At 41.3% G+C, this 21,992-nt stretch overlaps 1 protein-coding gene across 1 annotated transcript in view; it reads left to right on the top strand.

The window, feature by feature from the left end:
• Positions 1 to 21,312, top strand: part of LOC137259749 (uncharacterized) — a 98,624-nt gene extending 77,312 nt beyond the window's left edge. The window contains exons 28-42 of the mRNA XM_067797349.1: positions 203 to 337; positions 1,446 to 1,511; positions 3,065 to 3,130; positions 4,846 to 5,027; positions 6,907 to 7,007; positions 7,385 to 7,530; positions 8,909 to 8,964; positions 11,093 to 11,240; positions 11,479 to 11,555; positions 15,666 to 15,776; positions 17,278 to 17,445; positions 18,116 to 18,256; positions 18,726 to 18,807; positions 19,332 to 19,480; positions 20,913 to 21,312. Coding sequence (XP_067653450.1) covers positions 203 to 337; positions 1,446 to 1,511; positions 3,065 to 3,130; positions 4,846 to 5,027; positions 6,907 to 7,007; positions 7,385 to 7,530; positions 8,909 to 8,964; positions 11,093 to 11,240; positions 11,479 to 11,555; positions 15,666 to 15,776; positions 17,278 to 17,445; positions 18,116 to 18,256; positions 18,726 to 18,807; positions 19,332 to 19,478 — 1,626 coding nt within the window. The 3' untranslated portion in view covers positions 19,479 to 19,480; positions 20,913 to 21,312. The remainder of the gene's footprint in view (positions 1 to 202; positions 338 to 1,445; positions 1,512 to 3,064; positions 3,131 to 4,845; positions 5,028 to 6,906; positions 7,008 to 7,384; positions 7,531 to 8,908; positions 8,965 to 11,092; positions 11,241 to 11,478; positions 11,556 to 15,665; positions 15,777 to 17,277; positions 17,446 to 18,115; positions 18,257 to 18,725; positions 18,808 to 19,331; positions 19,481 to 20,912) is intronic.
• Positions 21,313 to 21,992: the final 680 nt, after the last annotated feature.

The following is a 21,992-nucleotide window of genomic DNA, read 5'->3' as shown; positions in this document are numbered from 1 at the left end:
GGTTTGATGTCCTCCCCGAAGGGCGTGACGGAGACTGTTGTGGTTTGATGTCCTCCCAGTAGGGCGTGACGGAGACTGTTGTGGTATGATGCCCTCCCAGAAGGGAGTACGGAGACTGTTGTGGTTTGATGTCCTATCAGAAAAGCGTGACGGAAACTGTTGTGGTTTGAAGCTGGCAACTTTATGGCATGTTTCTTTTCAGTTTGAGCAGTTCGTGGTGGAAGAGATGTTTCCTCTATTTGCTGAAGATGGCATAGTGACGTCACATCCGGTCTATGTTAACGTGCAAACTGTAGACGAAATCAACGAAATATTTGACGACATTTCCTATAACAAGGTTTGGACACTAGCACCTGTGTAGGAGCTTTATGTGAACGTATGTTCAGCTTTTAAATGTGCAGTACGAAATGATTCGTGGTCTCTTTCAATACCATACTGTCCTCGCGATTAGGGAAAAGCTTAACGTTGCTCTTAATACTGCGTGTGCAATGTGTATGTGCGAGTGTGTACGTGCGCTTTGTGTGTATGTATCATCCTGCCTGTACTGGTGTGAACAAACATATGTGTGCAATCACAGGATGGGTAGCTCGTGAATATCTTAAAGTGCAGCAATATTGTTTATCCATTAAGAGGTGCTCATCTTATTTGATAATAAAGGTGAGCATGAGGAGATTTTACGTGTGCATTCCAACCAGCCAGGGCTAGCCAGACCATTTCGTGTTTGATCGAAAGGCAGGTTAACACAGCAGAGTCACGTGGCAGCTTAAAGGCGTGCAAATAAACTTGTAGGAATATTGTAAATGGGAAATTTGTCACAAATGGGTAGAGGAATGGTTTTATTGCTTTTGGGTGTTTTTTGTTGTTGTTGTTGTTTTGTTTTGTTGTTGGTGGGGACTTTTGTTTTGTTTTTGTTGTTTTTTTGGGTGCTGTTGATGGTTTGGGTTTTCTCAATGTTTTTCTTTTAATTATTGTTTTGTTCGTTGCTGTTTTGTAATTGGTATGAGTGAGTTAGGTGGAGTTATGTGCGAGCCAGAAGGCCAGCTCTGGTAAGAAAGATACCAAAGACTTTGAAGGTTTGTTTTATTTTTCAGTTTTTCTTAAAGTGTTTGTAATGTCAGGATCCATTGAACTCTGGAGCAGTTATTGACAAACACCGCAGTTATTATCAAATGATCAAGTCTTGACCAGACAATCCATAGACTGACATTGCAAACATTATTTTTGTACCTAGAACCGTAGCCATGGCCGATGTACAATATCGTTATCAGACGATACTGCTATCAGACAGAGTAAGTAAGTGAGTTTAGTAGCATAAAATTATATCGTTATCAGATAGAGTGAGTATGTTCAGCAGCTTTATACTATATCTTTATCATACAAAGTGAGTGAGTGATACCCTGATGTTATTATATGACCTAATTTGTATCATTTTTTTTTTATTTCAGGGAGGGACTGTGATACGAATGCTGAGATTTTTCATTGGTGAAGATACTTTCAAGAAAGGTTTATCGGTAAGTAGCATGTATGAGCGGGGTTCAATAAGTTTTGCAACTTCGATATAAGACAGACTTACATGACCAATTTTTACTTTTATTTTTCAATATAACATCCCTTCATCTCAAAGCACTTATTTCATTTTTCTTTAAGGCTTTTGATACCACTTTTATAGAAGTCTTCAGGTTGCCCACTATCCACGCCTCTGTGGCAGCTTTGACATTTTCGTTATCCCGGAAGTGCTTTCCACGTAGGCAAATTTCAGGTTCTTGAAAAGGCAGTAGTCGCTGGGGGCTAGGGCTGGACTGTAGGCTGGGTGACTTAACTGTTCGAATCCACATTCACGTATTGCATCCTGTGCAACTCGAGACTAGGAACTGGGCCATTGTCGTTTTTGTGTGGCAAGTAGTCAATAAATAATATGATTTTGGCATCCCAAAAGATAGTGGCCTTAACCTTGCCCGCAGATGGTTGAGTGTGAAACTTCTGTGGAGGTGGGGAACTGGGACACTTCCACTGCATGGATTCCAGTTTAGTTTCGGGGTCCCAGTGGTGGATCCATGTTTCGTCACCTGTAAACAGACGAGAAAGAAATCTGGCTTCATCTGCATTATAGAGACCCAGGAGCTCCTTATAACTTTCAGTTCTTTGATGGCGATCGTGAGCGCTGAGGTTTCCCATCTTGCAGACACTTTGGACATTCCAAGATGATCATGAATTATCTTTTCAACACTGCCAGCAATTATGTATTTCTGCAGCTTTGCATCCTGCCTTTGTAAGAAACTTTACTACCGCGCAAGTAGCATCTAGACATTGTGTGGTATGGGTGACACAGATGTCAGCTTGAAAATAACATCTAGACATTATGTGGTATGGGTGACACAGATGACAGCTTGGAAATAACATCTAGACATTATGTGGTGAGGGTGACACAGATGTCATCTTGCAAGTAACATCTAGAAATTGTGTAGTATGGGTGACACAGATGACAGCTTGGAAATAACATCTAGACATTATGTGGTGAGGGTGACACAGATGTCATCTTGCAAGTAACATCTAGAAATTGTGTAGTATGGGTGACACAGATGTCAGCTTGAAAATAACGTCTAGACATTGTGTGGTATGGGTGACATAGATGTCTTTCGTCTAGATCCCCGTAAACGTTACTATACTGGCAATGTCAGTCTTCGCAGAGGCAGATGTGGGTAGATAACATTCCTGTAATAACGATATATACAGGTGGGCATTATTATAGGTAACTGACATACATACAGAACAACAGTCTCGCTTACAGAGATACATACAGGTGGGCTGTCTAGCTAATAGAGATACACAGATATCGGCAATCATGGTAACAGAAATACATACAGATGGTCAGCCCTGCTAACAGAGATATACACAGGTAGACGCATTTTCTATGAACAGAGAACCATACTGGCGAACGCAATCATTGTGTACAGACATACATGCAGGTGAACACGTTTGCTCTTAAGACAGGACCATACAGGTCAACACTATTGTTGTTAAGATATATATATCTATCTATAGAAGTGGACACTATTGTTAACAGAAATACTTGGACAACCGGAAGTACTCAAATGCCGACCATGACGACCTGTGGGCAGCCCTTGCCTCCGTGAGTTCTGTGATGTGTGATGTTGGAAACTGTGTGAGTTTGTGAGCAGATGTGTGTGAGAGAGATTGTTAGATTGAGTTTGTGACTTGATGAGTGACAGGGCTACTGAGTGACTTAATGAGCGAGTACAAGAACCTAAATGTCCTACATCATACTAATGCTGGTCCTTTATATACCAGTGTGGCGGAACCCGTGAAGGTCCCAGGGTAGAATAGGCCTTCAGCAACCCATGCTTGCCATAAAAGGCGACTATGCTTGTCGTAAGAGGGTGGTCAGGCTCGCTGACTTGGTTGACACATGTTATCAGTTCCCAATTGCGCAGATCTATATTCATGCTATTGATCACTGGATTGTCTGGTCCAGACTCGATTATTTACAGACCGCTGCCATATAGCTGAAATATTGCTGAGTGCGGCGTTAAAGTAAACTCACTCACTCACTTACCAGTGCAGTGTGGCCGCTATGTAGACAGACGGTTCACGGTAAGAGTGGTCTTTTATACACTAGTGTGGCCGCTGTGTAGACAGACGGTTGACGGTAAGAGTGGTCTTTTATACACTAGTGTGGCCGCTATGTAGACAGACGGTTCACGGTAATAGTGGTCTTTTATACACTAGTGTGGCCGCTATGTAGACAGACGGTTCACGGTAAGAGTGGTCTTTTATACACTAGTGTGGCCGCTATGTAGACAGACAGTTCACGGTTAGAGTGGTCTTTTATACACTAGTGTGGCCGCTGTGTAGACAGACGGTTCACGGTAAGAGTGGTCTTTTATACACTAGTGTGGCCGCTATGTAGACAGACGGTTCACGGTAATAGTGGTCTTTTATACACTAGTGTGGCCGCTATGTAGACAGACGGTTCGCGGTAAGAGTGATCTTTTATACACTAGTGTGGCCGCTATGTAGACAGACGGTTCACGGTAATAGTGGTCTTTTATACACTAGTGTGGCCGCTATGTAGACAGACGGTTCACGGTAAGAGTGGTCTTTTATACACTAGTGTGGCCGCTATGTAGACAGACAGTTCACGGTAAGAGTGGTCTTTTATACACTAGTGTGGCCGCTGTGTAGACAGACGGTTCACGGTGAGAGTGGTCTTTTATACACTAGTGTGGCCGCTGTGTAGACAGACGGTTCACGGTAATAGTGGTCTTTTATACACTAGTGTGGCCGCTATGTAGACAGACGGTTCGCGGTAAGAGTGATCTTTTATACACTAGTGTGGCCGCTATGTAGACAGACGGTTCGCGGTAATAGTGGTCTTTTATACACTAGTGTGGCCGCTGTGTAGACAGACGGTTCACGGTAAAAGTGGTCCTTTATACACCAGTTTGGCCGCCATGTAAACAGACGGTTCACGGTAATAGTGGTCCTTTATACACCGGTATGGCTGCTGTGTCGACCGACGGTTCAAGGTAATAGTGGTCCTTTATATACCAGTGTGGGCGTTAGGCCGCTATCTAGACAGACGGTTCACGGTAATTGTGGTCCTTTATGTACCAGTGTGGGCGTTAGGCCGCTATCTCGACAGACGGTTCACGGTAATAGTGGTCCTTTATACACTAGTGTTGCACGCAAAAGTACCGCGACCAGTAAGAAATCGATTCTGGGACAGACCCTTGCCCGATATTTAGTACAACGCCCGGGGCCTACGGGCACATATTCCAGCACTTCTGTAAATAACACGAGCCGTGCTTTCACCCCCCAATATAGCAAGCAAAGGCAGAAAATAAGACAGTAGATGTGGTGGACACGATGAAGACATGGACGCTGCAGATGAACTATCCAGTTGTCACGGTGTGGAGGGCCGGGAGCAACCAGCTACGGCTACAACAGAGCAGGTTCCTCTTGGACCCATCAGCAATTGACCCCGGGACCTACACATCCCCTTACCAGTAAGTTCATGATAACGTGTATTCACCAGGTGACTGATGGTTGTTTTACGCCACTTGGCCCGTATGACCCCGGGACCTACAATTGTAATACGAGCATCTGCATTAATGCAATAATATGTCTGACGGTTATACTACATACACATTACACTTGGGACATTGTATAACCGTGTATACCACATACACATTACACATGGGACATTGTATAACCGTGTATACCACATACACATTACACTTGGGGCATTGTATAACCGTGTATACCACATACACATTACACTTGGAACATTGTATAACCGTGTATACCACATACACATTGCAATTGGGACATAGTATAACCGTGTATACCACATACACATTACACTTGGGACATTGTATAACCGTGTATACCACATACACATTACACATGGGACATTGTATAACCGTGTATACCACATACACATTACACTTGGGGCATTGTATAACCGTGTATACCACATACACATTACACTTGGGACATTGTATAACCGTGTATACCACATACACATTACACTTGGGGCATTGTATAACCGTGTATACCACATACACATTACACTTGGGACATTGTATAACCGTGTATACCACATACACATTACACTTGGGGCATTGTATAACCGTGTATACCACATACACATTACACTTGGGACATTGTATAACCGTGTATACCACATACACATTACACTTGGGACATTGTATAACCGTGTGTAACACATACACATTACACTTGGGGCATTGTATAACCGTGTGTAACACATACACATTACAATTGGGGCATTGTATAATCGTGTATACCACATACACATTACAATTGGGGCATTGTATAACCGTGTATACCACATACACATTACACTTGGGACATTGTATAACCGTGTATACCACATACACATTGCACTTGGGACATTGTATAACCGTGTATACCACATACACATTACACTTGGGGCATTGTATAACCGTGTATACCACATACACATTACACTTGGGACATTGTATAACCGTGTATACCACATACACATTACACTTGGGACAGTGTATAACCGTGTATACCACATACACATTACACTTGGGACATTGTATAACCGTGTATAACACATACACATTACACTTGGGACATTGTATAATCGTGTATACCACATACACTTTACACTTGGGACATTGTATAACCGTGTATACCACATACACATTACACTTGGGACATTGTATAACCGTGTATACCACATACACATTACACTTGGGACATTGTATAACCGTGTATACCACATACACTTTACACTTGGGACAGTGTATAACCGTGTATACCACATACACATTACACTTGGGACATTGTATAACCGTGTATACCACATACACATTACACTTGGGGCATTGTATGTCCGTGAATGACACAGATACATTACACGTGGGACACTGTGTGACACTGAATGTCACTGCACCATTACATTTGGGACATTGCATGGCACAGAATGCTTAAGCCACATTACACTTGGGACATTGTATAACTGTGAATATCACTGATACATTACACTCTGGACACTCTATGACAGTGAATATCACTGATACATTACACTTAGGACTCTCTATGACAGTGAATAACACTGATACATTAAACTTTGGACACTCTATGACAGTGAATAACACTGATACCTTACACTTAGGACACTCTATGACAGTGAATAACATTGATACAGTGGGAGCCTAAAATTACATCAAAGCTGTGGCGTGCTCTGTCTGCAAGACTACCAAACATAGCTGGAGGTTCCCCATTAATACAAGATGTTGTAATCACAAGGACCTGGTACTATACAATCGTGTTTATACTTTTTCTGAAGGAAGCTTGTATTTTTTCTTTAAAGATCTGAAATATTTTCAGATACAAATGGAATATTCCTTTCACTTTCACAACGAGCTCGGAGCAGAACTTCAACAAGACTGATGCGGACATTGTTTGGATGATGAGAGATGACAAGCAAGGTATAGCGTGCATCCGAAAGTTCATTCTTCAGAATTATCCGTACTCGTAACTCGAACTCCGTGAAATGAAACTGCCCTTGGACATAGACAGTATCCCTGTCTTCATATGGTATAACTTCATTACTTGATGTTGAATTTTAATTGACCATTTCTTGATGTTTCGGTGGTTAGATAGTTCTCTCGTGCGGAGAACTATCATCTCAAAGTATCTTTAAGATTATGGACATACTAGTATATTTTGGCGTGGGGAGCGTCGATATCGGCACAAGGGTCTACTTCCGGTACTGTATGCGCGCGGGATTAAGGCGAACAGAAAATTCCTAGGCCGGTCATTATTCTTCCATCGTCAGTGCACACTTTACATCCAACTTCTTCAGACACGTATACTACAACACTGACCATTCCGGCCTATGACCAGTCAGGCTGGGTCATCGGCAACATTGGTCTTTACGGGCTGTACCGGGTCAACTACGAAGACAGCAACTGGGAGGCTCTCATCCACCAGCTAGGCACTGACCACACGGTAAGACAGTCTGTACCCGATCTATGCACTGAGGTCATTTCTGACTCGGGCGTGGCATTCAGGGGATTTTATACCATCCCTCTTGTCGGTGTAAGATAACACTCGTTATAACAGCCTGTTGCTAAATGTCTGGGTTCATAGAATCATATACCTAACTGCCATCATTACTATGTTCTTTCATCCTTACTAGTCTAATTATAACCATTACTGCCCTATCATCATCACTAACGTAACCGCCATCATTACTAGACTATCATAATTACTGCCCTATCATCATCACTAACGTAACCGCCATCATTACTAGACTATCATAATTACTGCCCTATCATCATCACTAACGTAACCGCCATCATCACTAGACTATCATAATTACTGCCCTATCATCATCACTAACGTAACCGCCATCATCACTAGACTATCATAATTACTGCCCTATCATCATCACTAACGTAACCGCCATCATCACTAGACTATCATAATTACTGCCCTATCATCATCACTAACGTAACCGCCATCATCACTAGACTATCATAATTACTGCCCTATCATCATCACTAACGTAGCCGCCATCATCACTAGACTATCATAATTACTGCCCTATCATCATCACTAACGTAACCGCCATCATTACTAGACTATCATAATTACTGCCCTATCATCATCACTAACGTAACCGCCATCATCACTAGCTTACCTTCATTACTAGTCTATCGCCATTACTATCCTAACTAACTACCACCCTTACTAGCCTAACTACCATCATTACCGGCCTTACTATCAACAGTAGTATCCTGACTGCCTTCATTAATGGTTTAGCCATCATCATTACTAGCCTAATTGCAATCATTAATATCCTATCATTATTACAGCCTAACGAACATCATTACTAGCCTAACGAACATTATTACAAGAATTGATGACTTCTGTCATCATTACTAGCATAATTACCATCATTACTAGCCTAACTACCATCATTACTGGCCTACCATCATTTCTGCCCTACAATCATTACTAACCGACCATCATTACTGACCTAACTGCCATCATTATTAGCCTAACTGCCCTCATAACTGGTCTAACTACCATCATTACTAGCCTCCCATCATTACTAGCCTAACTGCCATCATTACTAGCCTAACTGCCATCATTACTAGCCTGTCATCATTACTAACCTAACTGCCATCATTACTAACCTAACTGTCAACATTACTAGCCTAACTGCCATCATTACTAACCTAACTGCCATCATTATTAGCCTAACCGCCATCATTACCGGCCTAACTGCCATCATTACTAGCATATCATCATTATTAGCCTAACAACCATCATTACAAGCCTAACTGCGACCATTACTAGCCTAACTGCCATCATTCTTCAGGTGATTGACAAGACAAATAGGGCACAGATCATCAACGATGCCTGGGACCTGGCACGGTACGTATGCAGGAACTACCACAGCTGTAGTCAACTCCTGGATTCCTTGAATCACATTCATTGCCACATTGGTATGTAAACATATCATCTTTACACCGGAGCGCAATTAACATGCTAACTAAATCATTGCCATATCGGTATCAGAATATATCACCTTTACATGGGAGCAACAATATCATAAGTAAAACATTGACACATTGGTGACGGTATATATCAACCTTAGTCAGGATCGACAATAACATTATGGATAAATAGTGCCCACATTGGTGACTGTATATATCATCTTTAGCCAAGATCAACAATAACAATATAGATAAATGGTGGTCACATTGGTGACTGTATATATCATCTTTAGCCAAGATCAACAATAACAATATAGATAAATGGTGGTCACATTGGTGACTGTATAATATCATCTTTAGTCAGGATCGATAATAACATTATAGATAAATAGTGCCCACATTGGTGACTGTATATATCATCTTTAGCCAAGATCAACAATAACATTATAGATAAATGGTGGTCACATTGGTGACTGTATATATCATCTTTAGCCAAGATCAACAATAACAATATAGATAAATAGTGCCCACATTGCTGACTGTATATATCATCTTTAGCCAAGATCAGCAATAACAATATAGATAAATGGTGGTCACATTGGTGACTGTATATATCATCTTTAGCCAAGATCAACAATAACAATATAGATAAATAGTGCCCACATTGCTGACTGTATATATCATCTTTAGCCAAGATCAGCAATAACAATATAGATAAATGGTGGTCACATTGGTGACTGTATATATCATCTTTAGCCAAGATCAACAATAACAATATAGATAAATAGTGCCCACATTGGTGACTGTATATATCATCTTTAGCCAAGATCAACAATAACAATATAGATAAATAGTGCCCACATTGGTGACTGTATATATCATCTTTAGCCAAGATCAACAATAACAATATAGATAAATAGTGCCCACATTGGTGACTGTATATATCATCTTTAGCCAAGATCAACAATAACAATATAGATAAATAGTGCCCACATTGGTGACTGTATATATCATCTTTAGCCAAGATCAACAATAACATTATAGATAAATAGTGCCCACATTGGTGACTGTATATATCATCTTTAGCCAAGATCAACAATAACAATATAGATAAATAGTGCCCACATTGGTGACTGTATATATCATCTTTAGCCAAGATCAACAATAACAATATAGATAAATAGTGCCCACATTGGTGACGGTATATATCATCTTTAGCCAAGATCAACAATAACAATATAGATAAATAGTGCCCACATTGGTGACTGTATATATCATCTTTAGCCAAGATCAACAATAACAATATAGATAAATAGTGCCCACATTGGTGACTGTATATATCATCTTTAGCCAAGATCAACAATAACATTATAGATAAATAGTGCCCACATTGGTGACTGTATATATCATCTTTAGCCAAGATCAACAATAGCAATATAGATAAATAGTGCCCACATTGGTGACTGTATATATCATCTTTAGCCAAGATCAACAATAACAATATAGATAAATGGTGGTCACATTGGTGACTGTATATGTTATCTTTAGTCAGGATCGATAATAACATTATAGATAAATGATGGCCACATTATTGACTGTATATATCATCTATATCATCTACAGACCGGGGTAACATTATCTTGTCACTGGCGCACGTGAGGTCACGTGTTGTGTATACGTCACGTGACAGAAGGTTCTCTCAGATCACTATGGACACGTGTACCCAAGTTCCAATGTGTCGGTGACACATTCTGTCGACATTTGTCACACACGGTGACATTCGGACCACTTGTGGTGGACATTGGGGGTGGCAATCGTCTGCCTCATGACGTCATGCTACATGCACTGGTTACTATGACGACCAGATATTATGACACATACGCCACTGTAACCTTTCTTGTTTCGAATACAGATATCAGCTTGTGCAGTGTATTGTTCGGATTGTAGTCGATTCTGCGTCTGAAACATTTATTATTGTGTTCAAATAATGATCAAAGTATATCCCGAGAAACCAAAAGTAAGGCAATCAATGTCATTGAAATCAGTAAACTATCGTTTTGTTTCAGATCCGGCATTCTGAAACAGGAGACAGCGCTCCAGACATTGGAGTATCTAAGCAGTGAGACTGATTACTTCCCCTGGACTGCCGCAAGGGGAAAACTGGCGTACGTGGACTCTATGCTGCAGAACACAGAGATGTATGGACTGTTTAAGGTGAGAATGTAGTGCACAGCAGAACAGGGAGGATTACCCGCTCTAGTCACTTGCCGATGAAAGATATAATATGATCCTCGATTGTTTTCAAACGTTTAAATTTTGCAGGAAGTTTTCCCTGTTTTTAAGTTTTTGTTGATCACGGAAAATGTGAAAATGAAAATGAAAATTAATGTTGGCTTCATCTTGATCACTATGAAAGGGTTTCCTGCACTAAAGTGACTTCTATATTTGGCAGAAGTTCCTGCGGAACATAACAGACACGCCCTTCAGTACCATGGGTCTGAACGACACAGGTGCTTCCCAACTCGAATCGTGAGTACAATAAAATCTGCAAAGATCTCTCTCAATCAGGCAACAAGCCAGTTAATGTCATTATGGATACATGTGCATGCACGCGACAAATGTTGTTAGATTGTACATGACAATAAACCCTCAGAGCGCTATGGCTTAAGGTATGAGGTGTCGGCCGGTATGGTGCAATGAAGTATTGCTGGCGTGTCCTCCCCGTATCCTGACGGAATGGATCGTTACGTCCGACATCAAGTATTTGCCCTTCTGATCTGTTTGTCACTATTCATACTGTACCGTGAGGTGGCTATCCGCGGATTCAGTCATTTGTTTACTTGAAGAAACCTTCAGGCCTTCAGGCCTTCATACAAGATATGGGCAAGACCACGAGAGAGCCATCTTCCCTTGTGAACCCAGGGGCTTGTGAACCTAGGGGCTTGTGCAGTTCAGAGACTACATGCCTGTGTCTTAAGTCCAGCCATCGACGGATAATTGTTGTAAAGCTTTACATGTAGACCAACAGACAATCACAGCCGTTTCTGAATTTTGTCTGTGGAATTGAAGAGAATGAAGTACTTCCGTATAAAAGGCAGGTGCGTGACATGGCGCCCAGATATACTGTACTTTTGGAGATGGAGTAGCACACCTTTATTTCTTTCTGAAAGTACTCTGTTTCAATACTTCAAAAATCGCCATGGTAACAAAGTGAGATACGCCTTATGGTGATTCTCATTTTTATTCCATTGGTATCCAGGGAACGCCCAAGTGTCCTCGAGATTATTTCTCCTTTCCTGCTCTCCTGAAAGAGGTGTTTGTTCGTGCCTGTGTCTGTCTGTGTTACAATGGTGGCACTGTTAATGTTACAGCTGATTATGGCGCTAAGAATAACATGCCTCTCTGTAGGGGGTGAGGTGTGGTTTATTCAGAGTTAAATATCTGTATGCCCTGAAATAACATAACATTCCTAATAATATTTTTGCTCATTGCATACTGTCAGGCATAGGCAGCACAAGCAGTTTGTCTCAATAAATTCTGTAATTTAATAATTACACATGTAAAGTATACAACATTATAACTGAGCGAGTGAAATAATCACATGACACTATGCAAAACATTGGTTGTACCATCAAGGGAAATAATTCATGGTCCAGTTTGCCAAAACGATTGTCAAACCTGGCAATATGTACTCATACAATGACAGGCAGTTAAGTTCACAATTATAATGACATACAACCAGATAAATATTTGGTAACCCTCCATGGATACTAGAAAGGTGTACATAAATAATAGACATGAATGGACACATGAGAATACATCTTACCTATTTCTGGAATGGTGCCTAATATTTGATTCTGATGAGCTGGACCGTATGTTCACTGTGTCTTGCCAAGTAGAAACTCTATACATCATCGTGGCAACACATTCACCATCCCTGACGATCTCTATCCTCACAATGGAACGTCAACCATAGAATGTATGCTCACAGGGAATGTATGCTCACAGGGAAAGCTGATACAAACCAATCAGCAATATGAAAACGCTTTCATCAAAATCTCTGCTCTCCACTCACAAAACAGACCATTAACAACTTGCACATACAGACACCTAGACAACTGAAAACTATGGTTGTGAAAAAATGGAACAATGCTTACAATACTATTTGATTTTATACAAGAGCTATAATACAATACAACATGAACTTTGAACTTTAACATAAGTTATCAACTTTTTCTAGTTTACAACATTACCATATGTAACAAATTACTAAATAACAATTATAATGCAATTAATTTAATGAAGTTATAAAAAAAATGCACTTGAAGTTAACATCGTGTTAAAGTATTAAACTGGCTTGTTTGATGTTAGCTGTTTGCGAGGACCTTGTTCCTTCTTGCTGTGCTGTGCTATACTGAAGTATTGTTGGATGAGTACCCAGATTGGTGCATAGGAATTATGGGAATGTTTAAATAAGCCAACTGAGAGTTATGAATTAGGGTCAGGTGATAAACAAGAATCCAAAATGAGACAATACTCGTGTTCCAGCAGTTTTCTGAACAACAAATGCAATAGAAACGTTTCAGATGAATGAAATGCATCTGGAATATTTGTCATACCATATTAAATGTCAATATGATTGACATATGCATAAAACCACAAACTTTAGAACACTTCCACCAACCCACAATATTTTTCAGTGACCTTTTTACGACATATTTTTAATCTTATTTTCCTTGTGAAGAATAAAACACCGTAACACCATTTTATAAAAAGATAGATGTAAAATAGTTCAAAACAAACAAACAAGAAATCTAGAAATTAGTAACTTTAGTACATCTACATGTTGCACTGTTTTCTGTCAGTCATTGTTTCATGTCCCAGTTTCCTTGTGGAAGGTACTGTGTGTTTGTTTGTGTGGTTGTTACGTGCATGTAGATGTAGAGACACAACACAGGTAACAGCTACAGTCAGCATGCTCCGGTTTCTGTTTGACGTTTCTTGTGTATGTACTGTTTTAACTGATGCATTTAACAAACTGGTTGATATGATAGAGAATGTGTCATGAAATAGGCCTATCCCATGTGTCCCAATGCTTTCTTTTAACCAAACATTTCCATTATGATAGATCATAAGGATTTGCTGGAACTGGCAAAGAGTAATTATGATGGACTGTTCACAGATGTGCCGTTGTTTGAAAAAATACCTTTTATTACATGTATACGTCTCTCGGTCCATTTATGTCTTTCCGAACCATCACTTGCCCACAGAGACAGGCCGCTTGAAAAATATACCAAGAGTAAACAGAAATCGTAATCTTTGTAACTCACCAGCGATATCACTATCGTTTTTGCAACATAAGATCCCACTATATCCCTGCTTATTACAGTAAATGGCCAAATCTAGCCAAAATGAACTGTTTACCTTAGATAAATATTCACTGGTTAAGAATATTTCAATATTTATAAGAACTATCAATAACACAATAAAAGACAAACACACTAATATATTATATTCATTGTTACCAAGGGATCAGAACAATTTATCATTTATATTCTGAGTTTATTTGTACTGCTCCTCTACTACCAATTGTGGTCTGTCGCAATAAATATTGAATTGAAATGGATTGGCAAGGTTAGTCATCACTGAAACATTGACTTTCTCCTCATTGAAACCTCTCCTTCAGGTCATTCACAGCTGACATACTGATCCATGCCATGTCCCGTAGTCTGTTAGAGCATGAACTCCACCTCTTCCCCAGATCTAGTCTCCTGTTAGAGCATGAACTCCACCTCTTCTCCAAATCTAGTCTCCTGTTAGAGCATGAACTCCACCTCTTCTCCAAATCTAGTCTCCTGTTAGAGCATGAACTCCACCTCTTCTCCAAATCTAGTCTCCTGTTAGAGCATGAACTCCACCTCTTCTCCAAATCTAGTCTCCTGTTAGAGCATGAACTCCACCTCTTCTCCAAATCTAGTCTCCTGTTAGAGCATGAACTCCACCTCTTCTCCAAGTCTAGTCTCCTGTTAGAACGTGAATATCATCTCTTGTCCTGATTTAGTCGTCTCTTAGAACGTGAATCTCGCCTCTTGTCCTGATCTAGTTCTCTGTTAGAACGTGAATCTCACCTCTTGTCTTGAGCTAGTCTAATGTTAGAACGTGAATCTCACCTCTTCTCCTAATCTAGTCTAATATTAGAACGTGAATATCATCTCTTGTCCTGATCTATAGCTGGTCCTCTGTTAGAAAGTGAATCTCACCTCTTGTCCTGATCTAGTCTTCTGTTAGAACGTGAATATCACCTCTTGTCCTGATCTAGTTCTCCTTTAGAATGTGAACCAATGGCTTGTACTGATTCACATCTAGTTCTTTGTTCGGAGGTAACATTTCGGAATGTTTAGATAACGTACCACGTCATTGTGAAGTGGTATAATTAGTGTCCTGTAAAACGTTCTAGGGACCACCGCGAATAATGTACGCAGTAGTTTAAGCAGTATCAGATATTCTATAACGGAATGAATACATCATTGTTCGCCATACCGTTCATCTCCGCTGCTGCAGGATCCTCGGACTAAGCATGTGGAGGTGAGTCTACCACAAAAACAGTCACCAAATTTGACCATTCCTCAAACTCTGCAGATTTGCTCGGCGGGAGATTGTTGCGGCAGCGTGTGACGCCTCTAGTCGTGAATGTATCACGCAAGTGAAATCCATGTTCAAGAAGTGGATGGATAACCCAGCTCAAAACCCGTAAGATTGACAGTAAATGGAATAAAACCTGCAGTTTGCTCGTAAAAAGTATTATCGTGTTATAAGTCAATGCAGGATTTCGGTTCCTGAAGTACGTGTGTACATACACTCAAGACAATGATAAATTCCCAAAATATGTACCTGGATCGATTCTGAAGTTTGATGTCGGATAAAAGAACATGTTAACGAGTCCCAGTTTTATTTCATCTCCAGTATGATATAGGCCGTCGATTCCGATTTGTAGCGGGGTGAAAATACAGACGGGTGTATCCTGAGGAGAATGTGTGGTGTATCAGGGACCCAGTGTGTGGTGTAATAAGGGGTCCAATGTCTGGTGTATCCTGAGGGAAATGTGTGGTGTATCAGGGACCCAGTGTGTGGTGTAATCAGGGGCCCAATGTCTGGTGTATCCTGAGGGAAATGTGTGGTGTATCAGGGACCCAGTGTGTGGTGTAATCAGGGGCCCAATGTCTGGTGTATCAGTGGCCTAGTGTGTGATGTAATCAGGGGCCCAGTGTGTAGTGTATCAGGGACGCAATGTGTGGTATATCAGGGGCCCAGTGTGTGGTGTATCAGGGGCTAAATGTCCGGTGTATCATTGATGCAATGTGTGGTGTATCAGGGGCCCAATGTGTGGTGTATAAGGGACGCAATGTGTGGTGTATCAGGGGCCCAATGTGTGGTGTATCAGTGCTACAGTGTGTAGTGTATCAGGGGCCCAATGTGTGGTGTATCAGGGGCCCAATGTGTGGTGTATCACACTACGCAATGTGTGGTGTATCAGGGGTCCAGTGTGCAGTGTATCAGGAGCCCGATGGATGGGGTATCAGGGGCCCATTGTGTGGTGTATCAGGGCTACAGTGTGTGGTGTATCGGGGGCCCATTGTGTGGTGTATAAGGGACGCAATGTGTGGTGTATCAGGGACCCAATGTGTGGTGTATCAGTGCTACAGTGTGTGGTGTATCAGGGGCCCAATGTATGGTGCCTCAGGGGCGCAATGTGTGGTGTATCACACTACGCAATGTGTGGTGTATCAGGGGTCCAGTGTGCAGTGTATCAGGAGCCCGATGGATGGGGTATCAGGGGCCCATTGTGTGGTGTATCAGGGACGCAATGTGTGGTGTATCAGTGCTACATTGTGTAGTGTATCAGAGGCCCAATGTGTGGTGTATCAGGGGCCCATTGTGAGGTGTATCACGGGCGCAATGTGTAGTGTATCAGGGGCCCATTGTGTGGTGTATCAGTGCTACAGTGTGTGGTGTATCAGGGGCCCAATGTGTGGTGTATCAGGGGCCCAATGTGTGGTGTATCAGGGGCGCAATGTGTGGTGTATCAGGGGCCCATTGTGTGGTGCATCAGTGCTACAGTGTGTGGTGTATCGGGGGCGCAATGTGTGGTGTATCAGGGGCCCAGTGTGAGGTGTATCAGGGGCCCGATGTGTAGTGTATTAGGAACGCAATGTGTGCTGTTTCATTTGCCCAATGTGGTGTGTTATTTCAGGCTGTACCCTGAGCTGAGGAAGATCATCCTCTGCACAGGGGTTGCCCAGGGGGAGCCGGACGACTGGTTTGAGGTGTACTCCAGGTATAAGAAAGAACCCGAGATTGTCATCAGAGGTGATCTGCAGTATGCGCTGACATGTTCCACTTCTGAGTGGATCCTGCACACGTAAGTGGTATCCATGGACACTCTATTGTATAACCCTGTAACGTAGAGCCTTCACACTGTTTTCCAATATATATCTAATGTTTTAGGTTATAACGTCCAAAATGCATGTCTTCTTGGAGCACATTACTTACGGAATATCTATATATCTATGCCTCACATCTAGACGAAGTACATCTCTCTATGACGTTCTTCTAGGCGGCGTATACCTCCATGGCGTACATCTGTACATGACGTGTCTCTCTGTGGGGTACATCTCTATGACATCCATCTGTACATGCCGCTCGTCTATCCATGGCGCACACATCTCTGTGACTCACATCCCATGACATCCGTTTCTACATGACGTACACCTCTCCATGGCGCACAAATCTCTGTGGTTCACATCCCATGACGTTCGTCTCTACATTACGTACATCTCTATGGCGTTCACATCTCTGTGTCTTACATCCCAAGGCATGCATTTGTACATATTCATTTCTCTACGGCTTACATCTCTCCATGACGCACATCTCTCTATGACGCACATCTCTCTATGACGTACACATCGCTTTTGCACACATCCCATGATGTACATCTCTTTAACGTACATGAACAGAACGTATACCAGCATGACGTATACATCCCTTATATCATTTGACGTATTGTTTGACTTTGGCACTTTTGTCTTCAGTCTACTGAAACGCGCCATCACGCCTTCAGAAATAAGTCGTTCGGACACAACACGGATCTTGTACTACGTATCGAACAGTGCCAGGGGACAACCCATAGTGTGGAACTTCATCAAGGCAAACTGGCCTCTTCTACGTGATGAGTAAGAACATCACCCATCCATCCATCCACCCATGCATGCGCACGCACGAACACACGCACATACATACACACATACACACATACATACATACATACATACATACATACATACATACATACATACATACATACATACATACGTCAACTTTTGTGTAAACCTACATGTAGCACTACCAGTATATCAAATAAAAGCAGTATGCTTCATTAGTTACGTGAAAGTTCGAGTTAATGCATGGCTATGCAGTGTACTTTGTGAGTAGTGAGTGGGATGGAATACAAAAAGGGTTACCTCACGGTTACTCTGTCTACTTTGTGAGTGGGGGCTTTGTTTGGGGTAAGAGTTGAGCAGTACAGGAGGTTTATATCAATGTTCAATTGAGCAAGTTTACTGTTGTGTCTCTGTCCCAACTGAAGGTAATATAAGGACCAGCAGTTGATGATGATATTGTATATGATATGGATTGTTGTAGGTTCGGCGCGACATTCAACTATGTGGCTAAGATGATCACAGGGTCTACCAGAGCGTTCAATACCAAGCAGCAGCTACAAGAGGTTTGTTTGTATGTTTGTCGATGTGCTCAATAATACAATGCTTCACGGGGTCATTCTGCAGTATTCAACCAGGTATTCAAACCAGACCAGACAATCACGTGATTAATATCATGAGCAATGAGCTCTGTTGCACCTCATCGCTCCATCAACTACGACGTCTCCTACCCCCTCAACAACGTGGACATATTTTACCATACTAAAAGTTGGGGTGGGCTTTCTGGTTCAGTGTTCGTTGCTCAGTGCTCACCATGGTACATGGTACATGGTACACCACATTGTGGAGTCCCCTGCTGTGGTACGGGAATATAAGACTGCACCAACCTATAGAACCAAAATCATAGAATCTCTTCGGGGCTCACAACACTGCGTATAAAACACGTAAAGACACAGGGAGTACAACTCTCACCACACACATATATATATGTTGATGTATATATGCCTCTCGTCAAGCACTGCTCTCATCTTGCACAGCAATCTGTTAATGTTTTATGCTCTTGCTATCTTGCCATATTCTGTTCATGCAGATTGAGGACTTCATGAGGTCAACTCCCAATCTAGGAATTGGTGAACGGGCTTTCCACCAAGCCGTAGAACATACCAAGTCTAACATTAGGTGGATGAGCGAAACCTACCCAAGTGTTAAACAATGGCTGGAACGAAAGCCTCTTTGAAGGTAGTCTCCCTTTATTTTCGAGTGTCCACTTGCACAAAACGATCTTAGAGCTACAATTATTGTAAATCCTTAAGATCGCGATCTTAGGCTTCGGCTACAATCGCCATCCACTTGCACAAAGCGATTGTAGGCTAAGATCATTGTAAACATTCAAAACTTACAATTGGTCGGAACCAATTGTAAGGAGCTAAGATCATTGTAGTCTGTGACAAAATGGCGGTCAAGTTGGTGTCAGTTTCACGCAAATAATTAACTTTACGCTTGGAGATTGCTTTTATATCGTACAAAAATGTGCAATTCGCCTCCACGCTTCAGCAACACGGAGAATGCAGCATCAATATGATGGCAGAAATATCGTTGTTTGCGGCAGTGAACAACATCGTTTATACATGTCCCTGATACACCTCTCACCCGATTCACTGTTAGAAAAAGAATGAATACCATTCCATTTTGATAATCAAGGAAACGATAGTAACGAAAGGTGTCTGCATGAGATTTGCAATGGCCATGACCTTTTCAATAACTCAAAGGCAGCTAATCTTATTTTTCACGCACAATGGGAGTGGTTTCCCTTTGCATATTACGCCGTTGCCGTAAAATCTGCCATGCCCGAATACAATGTATGTTATGTTGTGACATCGCAGAACTCCACATATATTTCTTTTCGGTCATATTCGTGTCAATAATTTTGTCATAGTTTATAATCAAAATAATCTAAAATTAGATAACGTACAAAATTATGTTTCTTTCTAATTCTTAAATCTGAAATTGAATCTGACGAGAGACAATGGCTTTAATCTGTGCATTTTAAATATAATACAAGTATTCTTCGAACAGGAAAATTTGAGTAAAAGGTTATTTCACATGAAGAAAAGTTACTTATCAACGACTACCTACAATTGCCTACAACCTTTTTTGTGTTGTTTTGTTTTGTTTATTGGTTTGTTTGGGTTTTTTGTTTGTCTTTTTTACATGAAATGAAAAGTCTGCCTTGTGCGATTGAGGAAAGTATGACATTTGTATGTAGTAACCAGTTCCACGTCTGTGCTGTGCACACCTGCAGACAAATGTAGACAGGAGTCGAGGTAGCGAAATTCATACCTCAACCTTTGCAGAGTTCGATCTTAGTTAAGATCGCGATCTTAAATTCATGCCGACTTACAATCGCGCTAATGTCGGCTTTGTTCAAGTGGACCAGGGAAATAGTATGGTGATTGTAGAGTGGATTGTAGGGATCTAAGATTGATTGTGACTAAGGCTGCTCTGTACCGCCTGTGATCTGTCGAATCGCTCGCGAAGAGACGCACTGAAGTAAAATAGTTGACTCACGACATACTGCAGTGTCAGTGAACCAGTACTAGGTGTTCTGTGTCAGATAGTGGTGTCATCGGAAGTGTCCCTATTTCATTGTGGCCACTTTCTACTTTTTCAGATTGGGAAGGAGAGCACCATCGTAACAACAGCTCAACAGACATTGAGTATACGGAATATGTATTTTGTCAAACAATATACAGAATATACTGTTTTCAGATACTGCGTATAGGGACTATATACTGTCTCCAAATGAAACGCATAGGCGATTTGTATTTTTAAAAAGCTGTGAATTACCTGTTGTGTTCAAACAATCGCCAAAATATGTAACAAAAGTGTTGGTTTATGATTTTAGACCATTGCACAAGCAAACATCGATTTTACCTGAAAATCTTTATTTTGATGAGATTTCTTACAAGGATTGGAAAGGCATCGCCACAACAGACATCACCATCCACTTGAAATTGTGCAGCAAAGAACATTCACTGTCTGGCAATAAAACTTCAGATTACTTTCAGAAATTGGCGTTCGTTTTAAAGGAGTTTCAATGTCAAATCACTACATTATGTCAGGCTCTGCGAAAGGGTACATCGCCACTGAAAGAATACATGCTGAGAATACCAGTCTTCTGTTGCCAGGGGTCTGAATGTTAGTCTGAGTAAGACAGCATGGCTTGCAGCTCGGCTTGCAGCTCCCCACACAGGCTGACCTCGAGTTACCACTGCAGGCCAAGATCGGTACCAGGGGCGTACCCAGGAAAGAAAAGAAGTGTAGTCACAACTGGACATTTAGTGGGGGGTTGTGGGCAGGTCACGCCTCCCAAGAAAGTTTCAAAAACCGGTTGCTCTAGACAGCATAAATGCGTTTCAATCTTTTCATGAAATATATTTTCATAAGGGCGTTATTGAAATTTAACTGATAAATTTAGTATTTTAAGAAATATTTTATAGCATCTTCACGCAATGACAGAACAGCTTTCAGCAAAAGCCATTATTCTATTCAGCTATGTAATGGTATATACCGACTTATTTACTTTTTACTAAAATAACAGACAACTTCCCATGCATTTTCGTGTGTGTGTGTGTGTGTGGGGGGGGGGGGGGTTGGAGGGGGGGGGAAAGATGTGGTAGGGTAACAGAAGTCAGTACATACTTTCCATGCATACAGAAACAAAACTGTAGCCTTGTGGTAGATATGTCGC

Source organism: Haliotis asinina, chromosome 13, assembly GCF_037392515.1.
Source record: "Haliotis asinina isolate JCU_RB_2024 chromosome 13, JCU_Hal_asi_v2, whole genome shotgun sequence".
Taxonomy (NCBI): Eukaryota; Metazoa; Mollusca; class Gastropoda; order Lepetellida; family Haliotidae; genus Haliotis; species Haliotis asinina.
The sequence above is the reverse complement of the archived record's forward strand: the minus strand, read 5'-3'. Positions and strand labels throughout refer to the sequence as shown.